The sequence below is a fragment of the Oncorhynchus keta genome, chromosome 19 (genome assembly GCF_023373465.1).
Source record: "Oncorhynchus keta strain PuntledgeMale-10-30-2019 chromosome 19, Oket_V2, whole genome shotgun sequence".
Classification (NCBI taxonomy): domain Eukaryota; kingdom Metazoa; phylum Chordata; class Actinopteri; order Salmoniformes; family Salmonidae; genus Oncorhynchus; species Oncorhynchus keta.
In genome coordinates, this window is record NC_068439.1 from 28,131,070 (window position 1) to 28,142,930 (window position 11,861).

Below are 11,861 nucleotides of genomic sequence, written 5' to 3' on the forward strand. Positions count from 1 at the left end.
CAAAAGGCAAGCGGTGGCCATTTTGTCCCAGAAAAAATTAAATTTAAAAGTAGGATTAAAAAATAAATAAATTACTAACCTTTTGAAAATCTTCATCAGATGACAGTAATATTACATGTTACACAGTACATTAATTTGTTTTCAATAATATGCCATTTATATCCATAAATCTGTTTAAAATGACGACATTTCAAAAAATGCTACTCAAATGTCAGGAGAAATGATAGCTCCGACAGAACGTCAGATAACAAGCAATAAACATGACTAAATATACATGTTCTACAAATATTTACAAAGATACACTTCTTAATACAACCACTGTATTACATTTATTTTTAACGTTACAGACATCGTTCACTGGGCTATACTATGAGTCAGCGCTCAGATATTAGCAGTATGTCTCTACGTTTGGAGTCCACAGAAACACCAAATTACCACAAATATTCCCTTACCTTTGTTCTTCCATCAGAAGACGTAGAAGGAGTCATACTTACCCAAATACATCGTTTGGTTTCAAATTGTGTCTCTGTATTAGCACATGTTAACAGCTTCGGCTGAAATGCATCCAAAATTACTTCTGGTCCAGCACTCTTGCGCATCAAAACTTCCAATTTACATATTATATGTCCACTAAACTGGTCAAACAATGTGAAAAGTCTAGCTTTATTATGTTTTTAGCATGTAGAACAAAGATCAGCGCGAACAGACAATCCGGCTTCAAATGCTGGATCATGGAAAAAGACGTACTCCAAATCGGCCGCTGGATCGGTAGCTGCCTGGGGAGGGTGGGGGCCATGACGTCAAAGTTGACCCAACTTTTCTCTTCACAAGAGAGAGTTTGGGAGAAAGGCTGCCCTGAGAGTTCTGCTTTACATACAGACATAATTTAAACGGTTTTAGAAACTTTAGAGCGTTTTCTATTCAATCATAATTTTTATATGCATATATTAGCAATTTTGTGAAAAAATATTTTCAGTTTACTATTTCTCCAACGGGGGCAGTATAGAGGGGGAGCTCTAAGAGGTTTTAAGGGACCTGCAATGCAGCTCAGAGGTATCACAAATTAATTTAACTAGCTGTTTTAAGGTTTTAGTCACTCATTTGTTCCTGCTTACTTTCAGTAGATGTGTTGTGTAGTTCAATGTGTTTTCCCAAAGGATACAACAGAGGCTCTGATATGGGAAGTGAATACAGGTACCACCAGTCCCCAGGTGGATTCACCACCTCCCAGTCAGGACAGAAAACCAACGTGTTTATTTGAACCCTGACGCCATCACATAACCCATAACTGCACAATGACACAATGTTGTCTTGGAATGCATTGAGTTAGCATTCCTGTCTTTAGAAAGTAGATGAGCTTTAGTGTACCAAATTGTGATGCTTTTCCAATGACCTGCTGTGACAGAGGTCAGCCCTCCAGATGATGTAGTGTCCCAGCTACTGTCTGCCACAGCCAGGGAAGTCTTCAGTGTTGGAGACATCAAGGTCAACCAGGTGAGTGTTTCTGTTCCACCAGGTGAGTGAGGGTCCCTGTTCGTAGAGAAAGCTAGAGCCCTTTCTCAGTAGGTCTTATCATGTTTATCCACCTCTTTCACCATGAAATACCTGGTCACACACACTGTTGTGGCAGTGTTGCATTGATTGGACACTGGTCTGTATTTGATTTCTTAATGAAATTAACCAGTATCCTGTACTCTGGATGACATGACTGGACCACTGTTGGACGTAAAGCTATGGGTGTACACTGCGGTAAGTAGTTATAGGTCTTCGTCCACAAATGGCTCAAATAAAAACTAGGACTTAAAAAAATAGGGTGTAATATACTGTTCCCCCAGGGACTTATGTCAAAGTCTCTGGAAGTCTGTGCATCATTCAGATAAATGTATTCCATTCAGTACTTCAAGTCTAGTATTTGTATGCATGATTATGGCACATTTTGTCCCCCTTTATGTATCTCCTGCCAGGGCCAAAGGTCATTGTTGGCTTTCAACCGCTGTTGCCTTGAGGACCTGAATGAGGTCACCTCACATGCTGGAGGTAGTGCAGGCCCACATGCAGCACAACAGGAACCTGTGTAGTGGTGGTAATGCTGGGGACAGACGCATCAACGTACGGGCTGAGTACCAATCAGAGCCAGGTCTGTTCTTTAGCCCAGTAGCAGAAACGATGCCTAGACCAGGGGTACTCAACTCTTACCCCACGTGGTCCGAAGCCTGCTCCTTTTCCTTTTCTACCTGATAATTAATTGCACACAACTGGTGTCCCAGGTCTAAATAAGTCCCTGATTAGAGGGGAACAATGAAAACATGCAGTGGAACTGGCTTCTAGGTCCAGAGTTGTTTGAGAGGCCTAGACTCTAGCTTCTAATGCCTGACTATAGGGGTGACCTGAACTGTTCTATGTTGGTTCAGATCTTTTTATTTTCACATTGTCCGTACCAGCATAGTTCCAGCAACTAGCGTCAATGTGTAACCAGGCCAACACAGTACAGCTAAGCTTGGCTAGGCTAAGTATGTGTGAAAAGGATATAAGTGTCTTGGGGTCTGGGTTGTTTCTGGATAAAGCCTCGGTATGCAGTTTCATTCTAAAGCTGTCCAATTCTGAGATTTCTTTTCACTAATTGGTATTTTGACCAATCCGATCAGCTCGTAAAAAGATCTGACATGATTTATCAAAAGATCAATTAGTGGAAAAAATATCAGAATTGGGCTGCCTGTGTATACACATTCTTACATGGCTTTATTTCTCCTCCTGTAAAGGTGTTGAATCTGCTCAGGAGCTGCTCAGACTCAAAAGCCCAGGGGCATCAGTCAACAGGAGCTACACATTAAGCAGGATTACCTCAGCATGACTGTCATCAAGTAACGGATGTGCATTCTTTATTTGGATGTGTTTAGTAGGGGGGACATTTTTTAAATTGTAGAGAAATGGGGAGTTTTGGGCTTAATCCTTTGCCTTTACTCCATGTAACCAGTCCTTGGAGTTACTAATTAGTGAAGGCCACATTTTCTCCACCATTGACAAGCATTTCTGGTCCACTACGGGCTAGAGAATGTCTTCTGTTGTTTCAGGTCCACTTACATGAATGGCTATTGGAATTTGTTTAATAAAACAGAACATTTTGGTTTATCAACATGCATGACTGATACTTGTGATGGGACCAGTTCTTTAGCATGTATTTGTTTATTTATTATTTACACTCAAATAGGGAGATTTTGGGGAATGTGTTGACTGCCCTTGTTTTATTTTGTTTGAGGTCGTCAATGGTATGTGACAGCTGATGCACAGTGTAAAATGTTGATTGGCTAAACGAACACATGCAATGAAAATAAATCATTTTTACTGTCTTGATTAGTAAAAGAATCAACAACATGGTGACAAACTTCCACAATTTTATCTAAACTTCAAAATAACAGTAGGCTAATTTTCAATAAAGTATTTCATCATAAACTACGATACCCAGCTTTCTGCAGACTAACCTGAAGTCCTCACTTTCCCAGCATTCACTAGTACACGGTGTAAGATGGCAGCAAACTCAAGCACTAACACACCTCTTTTTGACTGCCCGTCATGGTAAGACCTGCGACTATGTCTAATGCATAATTTTGACTGTCAAAAATCAAAAGCATGCAGTAGAGTGTTGTAAGGTCCATGTCGGCGAAATAAACACGATTTTCGTATCGAAATAGGCTGTAGTGTATTTGCTAGAAACTAGCAAGCTATCTGGCTAACTTGGCTATGATCTTGAAGTGCTCAGTCACAGTCATATGCTAGCTGTTGAAGAACATTCTACTAACTAACGTTAACTTGTCAATGAAGTCCAGCGTCAAGGTTTGATAAAGCTCTATTGCGTAACATTATTGGTGTTCCCGAATGCTTACTGTTATGCAGGATTTGCAATCCTATTCCTTTCCCGAGATAAGAATTACAGTAAGATTATTGCTTGAGCAGTTTACACAAATTATTAGAAGAAATGGCATGCAAACCCATAGTCTTGTTAAACTGCTTTTGCAGCAAGGCAGTGAAACCACAGTCTTGAATAAAGGCATAATTATGGCATGCAATTAACGTTCACTGTGCGTGTCTGCCTTATGTGTGTTTTGTCAGGGCAGGGAAACCTCCCCCTGGACTCCATCTAGATGTTGTGAAGGGAGACAAGCTAGTAGAGGTAAGTCTACTAGCCTAGTCTTAACCCTGACCCCAACTTCCACCTTCATGACAATAACAGCTTTTGGTGCTGGACCAAAAATAACCACACATAGAAGAAGCAAGAGCAATGTCTGTGTGCAGAATACGTGGCTTGTATCAAGTGACCCCTTGGATTCCAAGACTCTCAAAGACCTACACATAATATAACCATAAAATGCCCTTGAGCAAGGCACTTAACCCTAATTTGCTCCTGGGGCACTATACTACTATGGCTGACCCTGTAAAACTACACATTTCACTGCACCTATCTGGTGTATGTGACGACAAAACATATTTTGTGTGTATATATACAGAACAATTGCAATACCAGTCCATGACCTTAGATAGGCAACTCTCTTCACATTTCATCCTGCCTTTTTTCATTTTGTAGAAGCTAATCATTGACGAAAAGAAATATTATCTGTTTGGGCGGAATCCAGACGTGTGTGACTTCACCATAGACCACCAGTCGTGTTCGCGTTTCCACTCAGCCCTGGTCTACCACAGACACCTCAAGAGGGTTTTCCTGATCGACCTCAACAGCAGTGAGTATCTATACTCCTTAATATCCTGCAGTGTTCCTTGGTCGTCTGACACTATTAAGTTAGTTGTCAAGTGTTTGTTTCAGTGTAGATATTCGTTCCAGAAAGAGAACCATAGCTTGCTGGTCCCTGGTACAAAACGATTTGGGTCATGCCACATCATTGTAGATGCCAAATACAATATACAGTATGTCAACTTCAACTTTCAGCATGAAGTGAAATTTTGAAAAAGGACAATCCATGTTACACTGTCCCCTCAGCTCATGGTACATTTCTCGGTCATATCCGTCTGGAGCCCCACAAGCCCCAGCAGGTGCCCATCGACTCCACTATGTCGTTCGGGGCGTCCACACGGGTCTACACCCTGAGAGAGAAGCCCCAGCCCCAGATCAGCACCATACCTGGGGGAGAGGTGAAGGCAGGGGAGGATGAGGAGCTCAAAGGACTACTGGGTCTACCTGAGGAGGAGACCGAGCTGGAGGTAAGGGTGTGTCGTGTTCTTGTGAGAGAGTAGCATGTTTTGTGCAAGCAACTCATGTAGTATAATTTTCTTGTTTCTCGATCTGTTTGATGACCCTGACCACAGCTATCCTCTTGTTTTCCCTGGTCTAGAACCTGACAGAGTTCAACACGGCCCACAACAAGCGTATCTCCACCCTGACCATTGAGGATGGAAACCTGGACATCGTGAGGCCCAAGAGGAAGAGGAGGAGCAGCAGGGTCTCCTTCAGCGAGGAGGAGGAGGTCATCAACCCAGGTGTGTTACTGTAGTTAGGGTTGATGACACTCATGTGCACATATACACACGCCTGCACACAGACATGCAAGAACACATAACCGTGAACGAATGTAGATGCGCACGCACAATGAATAATGTAATCCTGTGTGTTTTCTTGTTGTTACAGAGGACGTGGACCCGTCGGTAGGGCGCTTCAGGAACATGGTACAGACTGCTGTTGTCCCTATCAAGGTAAACCTCTTCAAGTCCATCTCTTGCTTTATGCCGGGGATGATTCTTGGAAAAATTGCAAAAGTTGTTTTACTTCTTTAAGTCCATCTTTTACTTTATGCTTTTTTTGTTTCCTTTTTCTTACTTTGGGCAAACATTTAAATGGGATTTTCAAGCTACTGTAGCTGGTGTGTAAATGTATCTAGCTTTTTATTTATTTATACCTTTATGTAACTTTCTTTCTCTTCCTTATTCACGATTCATGATCCGTGATCATTAGCATCGACATTAATGTAGAGGTTTTCAGAAACATTCTATTCTTATTTACAATATAAGTGACTCCAAAATGGCAATACATTATTTACCATTCATTTATATTGGGCACAACTTAATCTGAAACACAACCCCCCCAAATTTGGGGACTACTCTAAATACACATCTAAGTGAATTTGGCCAATTACTTATGACACCTTCAAATGGGGGACTAGGTACATAATGTGCTTTCATTTCTAAATAGTAAAACCGTCATCTATGAAAATACCTTATATTCTTCTTACATGTACAACTCAAGTGAAAAAGCATTGGATTGGTGTAAAAACAGAGAGTTTCTTTCCACCATGTTTTTTGCACCATTCTCGGCACTATTCCTTTTAAATCCAAGTCTAAATGAGTTTGAATTAATAATTTAAACCTAACCCTATCTATGACCTTACCATCACCTTGTTTATTACTATACAACACAAATGCATGATTTCTGTTCCTAACACTAAAACCGAGTCTAAATAATATAAAAACAAAATAGAAATATTTGTAACGTTTTATTACTAAAACAAAAAACAAATGAGCAAATCAGGTCTGAAAATGAACTGAAAGTAAATTGAATTTCAAATAACAAAAAGAATAGAAACAAAAACAACTATAATAACCTTGGTGTTGACCGATCGCAATCAATAAATCTATGCAAAAAGTGGTTTTATGTTGACAAATTGAGATTGATCATATCAATCCCATTTCATTTATAAATCCCTTTGAAGACATTTGTCAGAGTACTTCACAGTGCTTTATAATTGACTCTACTGTATTGCCATCTTCAATCTTCTCATTTCCACCTAAACCCTGCTACCCAATCAGAAGAGGAAGATGGAGGGTCACGCTTCACTAGGTCTGGAGGACTCTGTGGCCAGACGCATGCAGAACTTCCCCTTCAGTGGAGGGCTCTATGGAGACCTCCCACCCACCAGTGGAGAGGCCGGCTCCCTCCCCGCCGCGGCCCAGGCTGGAGCTACTATCCTGGGGGGCCTGCCACTGGTCTTCCCTAACCCTGCTCCAGAGGTGGACCTCTCCCCCACCTCAGCCTCAGCACAGACCTCCGTCACCCTCAACCCTGCTGCTAACCCTGCCCCTGGACCATACACGGCCGAGGTGCTCAACGAACCACGCAAGAAGAAATACGCCAAGGAGGCGTGGCCAGGGAAGAAGCCCACGCCTTCTCTTCTGATATAGGTCGTATTCAAAATGGCACCCTATTTCCCTTAGTGCACTACAAAGTTAATGCACTATATAAGGAATAGTGTGCCATTTCAAATTTGCACATAGCACCTCCCTGGACAATGTAATGGGAGGGATTAGTATTAATTGGGAGAGTGGTTACATCTCTGAACAACCAATCAATCAAAACTTCCTGTACTGTACAAGCTGTGACAAAGGGATATATATATAAGCAACCCTGATATAGGGAGACGTTTCTAAAAAATAATATATTATTATGGTTTGGATGGTTTTTTGTTGGTCTGTCTGCTTCAAATGTATATTATAACATGTTTTGTTTTTTATTGCTCATCTCACTTGTACTGACAAAGTAGTGTCTGTCTGAGCTCAGATTAAAATGCTATTTAAACTAATTTAACCTATACACATCCGCAGGCTTCTTGAAGCTTATCATACGACTTACTGTAACAGATTGGTGCATATGAACCATTTGTTTTACAGGTTTATTTATTCTAAACTAAATGAAACACCGCTCTGTTACAAAAACAATCTTATACATTTGCTATTCACTCTGAATTTGTGGATATTTTAAGTGCCGTTGGTTTCACTGAAAACCATGTTACTGTCAAGACAGGGTAACGTTAACCAGACAAAGTCCGATAGACATTTTAGTAATCCACTCAGACAAGGCTATGAACCGAGGGTCAAAATTGTCTTTAAAGAAATTAGGAAGAAACAAAACAGTTTTTGTGTCAGACAGTCGTTATGTTTTTGCTATTTTTATACAATTATTCGGCAGTTGGTTGAAATGGAACCCATTATTGGCAGATATGTATGAAATTCAGTTAAGAAGAATACATTTAAAAAATGTTTAAACAGTGACATGATGGTAATTACAATTCATATCTTTGTTTGATATTTGTATAATAAACAGTAATAATCCACACTCCTCTCTCTGCTGTGTGAGATGAGATGATTGATGGTGGGAAAGGATTCGTTTAGTCCCTAGAGAAATCTCCCACTGGGTCTCTGCTGTGTTGCTTTCATGTCCCCAGTTTTACCTTTTTACTTTACACGACGCCATCTACTGAGAAAGCTCCTGGGATGGCTAATTAAGAGATTTTTAAGCTAATTAATGGATTTTTCAGCTAACTGAATGTGATTGTCTGTTCTGGGAACACGTCAAATGTGTCAGTTGCTCTCCCAAGGTGATGAGTTTTACTCATGTTTCTCTTTTTGTTTCTGATTATTACTTGTGGGTTTGTTATAAAGCAAAAACCATTTGAAAAGCAATCTGTCCTCACAACCAATCTGTAGTTTTATAGGAGTAAGAATAAATCAATTAAATTGTTGTACTCCCATAGGTCACTGCTACTTCATACACGATGAAGGGTGTTTATCCTTCACAATATCCATTTGATGCTCAAGCTGTCGACAGTGTCGAATTCTATCTACAATGTGGCTCATTTTTATTACTTGTATTTCCATGGTCAATGCAGTGTTGGATTCTACTAGATTCTGACAACATGTCGCTCATTTTGAATGTTGTGTTCTTATAATTGTTGATATCTTTTCCACCAGAGGGCAACATGTGTACTGTGATCTGCTCTCTTTTGTTGACTCTAGAAACAACCCGATGTCTTCCTACCTCAATGGATTACTATCATCTCATGCCAGTTGTTTCACAAATGTTCTCCATCTAGGAAGGAAAATGAAACCATTATTAGGTAGAAGCATCCATTTAGGAAATATATTATTATATATTATTGTTAGTGTTCTGTACCAATGAATAGATGGTAGCAGACATTGGATTCATAATATAGTCAGTCAAAGATTCATATTGTGAATTGAACTGGTCATTGTTGATTTTAAAAGGACAGTGTTGAAGGCCAATCAAAGACCCACATCCTGTGCCTTTGTTTCCAGTTTTGAGGGTCAGTAGCAAAGCTATCAGGTTTTTGCCTTTTGGCTGGTATTATATATTTTTAGTAACATCTTAATGCTTGTGATTGTCTGTTGTAAAGGAATGTTGGCAATACCATAGTCATGCTCTGCTCCATGAGGTGATCTTATTTAGAGAAACTCTGGAGTGGGTTTAGTAAGAGAACATGCAGCTACACCATCTCACCTGTAGGGGTCTCTGGGGCTCTTCGCTGGCCCTGCTATGCCGTCTGGGTTTGTCCCAAATGGCACTTTATTCCCTATATATTGCACTTAATGTGAACAGGGCCCTGATCAAAAGGAGTTCACTACATAGGGAATAGGCTGGCATTTTTGAACACCATCTCTGTCTCACCAGTGCAGATAAACAACCAGCAACTCCTTAATCAAATTTGCATGAGCGCGCTCAGGTTGCCATGGTAATAATTATCAGCACTGCCTAATTAACTTTCTCAATTGCTTAATGAGATACGACCCTCTGAACTCTATTTTTTTCTTTCTAATCCAAGTATTATTTTTGTTATTCTCTCTATCTTCCATTCTCACTCTCCTCTGTGTTAACCTGTGACCACTGAGATAATAGAAATTACAGAGAAAATAAATCCCGCCTCCCATGATTTAACACAGGAATGTATAGGCTGAGACGAGTATATTTCCTGGTAGTTTCACACATGAAATTCAAAATGGAGACTAAAAGATACTACCTGTAATACTGGTATATTATCCATCAGTATCTATTAGTATATTGAGTATGCAACTCACATGTTGTGATGTAGCGGCTTCAGGGGCCACAGGTGACCTGCTGAGACAGCTGAGTGAAGGAGGGGTGGCGAGACCGCACCGGCCCTGATCACCCCAATCGCCTGTCGCATGCAGTGAAGCGGAACTCTCAAGACATCTTAGAGATAGGGGAGACAGGGAGGAAAGCACCCGGTGATGTCCCTCACAAAGTCACCTACCCCTCTCCCACCTTGTCACACCCAATGTTCTATACCTCTACATCCCTACCAGGCCCCTCAGTCGTTCTGATCCAATTCCCTTCTCTTCTCCCCTGGAGTGTGCATTTGATCACTTCCCCTCATTGAATTGGTATAGGCATGTGCTAGAAGTAGAATCCAACATATTTCCACCAGTCCATTTGTGAGATCCCATTGAGGGGTAGTGAACGAGTGCGCTCTTCTGCAGACTGTAGGCAGCCTCTCATGAGTAGTTGTGCCTTGAACCCTGGGAATGACTTCATTATGCAGTAACTGTAACTGTTTTCTACTCCACCCTGTGGACTGAGCTGTGGTGGTCAGTCAGCCAGCTCAAGGACTTTCCTCCAGTGTGCAGTAAACTAGGCAGGCCAGCCAGGTCCATTATGGGTTCACTGCTAGGGCAGCAGACCACAGTGGTCAGACCAGTTCATGGGAACTCCTGCTACATTTATGCAGCCGGGTTGGAGACCGTTCAGTTTCATGAACGTAAATGATTCATTAATAATTTGCCCGTTGTTTAATATGAGGAATTGTTTTGATTCATGAATTGACTGAATTGGACCCCTGGTCCACAGGACTGGGTCATTTCAATCACACATTTACTGTGTATTTATATTACATATAATAGTTGCTTTGCCTTTTGGGCATACCCGGTGATTTCAGTGACATACTGTAAAACAAATAGAGGTTATTCACCATTCCCTATTTCCCTACTAACCTGAATAGCCTGTTTTATCTTGTGGTTGCATCCAGTCATTCCAAGGCAGCAGCTACTCTTCCAGGGGTCCAGCAAAATAAAGGCAGTTATGCATTTTAATAGCATTACAATACATTCATAAGAGATTTCACAACGTATTGTGTGTGCCCTCAGGCCCAACTCTACTACCACATATCTATAACACGTGTGTGTATAGTGCGTATGTTATCGTGAGTTTGTATACATGTTTGTTTGTGTTTCAGTCCCCGCTGTTCCATAAGGTGTATTTTTTATCTGTTTTTTAAATCTAATTTTACATCAGTTACCTGACGTGGAATAGAGTTCCATGTAACCATGGCTCTATGTAGTACTGTGCACCTCCATAGTCTGTTCTGGACTTGGGGCCTGTGAACAAAAAACCTCTGGTGGCATGTCTTGTGGGGTATGCATGGGTGTCTGAGCTGTATGCCAGTGGTTCAAACAGACAGCATGGTGCATTCAACATGTCAATACCGCTCACAAATACAAGCAGTGATGAAGTCAATTTCTCCTCCACTTTGAACCAGGAGAGATTGACATGCATATTATTATTGTTAGCTCTCCATGTACATCCACAGGCCAGCTGTGCTGCGCTGTTCTGAGCCAGTTGAAAACTGACAACACAACTGAACAGTAGTCCAGGTGTAACAAAACTAGGGCCTGTAGGACCTGCCTTGTTGATAGTGCTGTTAAGAATGCAGAGCATTATTATAGACAGACTTCTCCCCATCGTAGCTACTGTTCTATCAATATGTTTTGACCATGATAGTTTACAATCCATGGTTACTCCAAGCAGTTTAGTCTCCTCAACTTGGTCAATTTTGACATTATTCATTACAAGATTTAGTTGAGTGAATGATTTGTCCCAAATACAATGCTTTTAGTTTTTGAAATATTTAGGACTAACTTATTCCTTGCCACCCAACTAACTACAGCTCTTTGATGCTGTCATTTCAGTCGATGTAGTAGCTGACGTGTATAGTGTTAAGTCATCTGCATACATAGACACACTGGCATTACTCAAAGCCATGTCGTTAGTA

General features: G+C 40.9%; 1 protein-coding gene across 3 annotated transcripts; it reads left to right on the forward strand.

The window, feature by feature from the left end:
- Positions 1-547: 547 nt before the first annotated feature.
- LOC118398039 (nuclear inhibitor of protein phosphatase 1-like) lies at positions 548-8,668 on the forward strand. Of its 3 annotated transcripts, none has more exons than XM_035793005.2 (7): positions 548-2,861; positions 4,108-4,168; positions 4,580-4,733; positions 4,991-5,211; positions 5,343-5,487; positions 5,636-5,700; positions 6,811-8,668. In XM_035793005.2, the coding sequence occupies exons 1-7, from the start codon at positions 2,848-2,850 to the stop codon at positions 7,180-7,182; spliced, it is 1,032 nt and encodes a 343-aa protein (XP_035648898.1). In that variant the 5' UTR covers positions 548-2,847; the 3' UTR covers positions 7,183-8,668. The 3 variants fall into 3 exon arrangements, with proteins under 3 accessions (XP_035648898.1, XP_035648900.1, XP_035648897.1); XM_035793007.2 differs by lacking the exon at positions 548-2,861 and adding an exon at positions 2,869-3,831; XM_035793004.2 differs by lacking the exon at positions 548-2,861 and adding an exon at positions 2,869-3,573.
- The last annotated feature ends 3,193 nt before the right edge of the window (positions 8,669-11,861 follow it).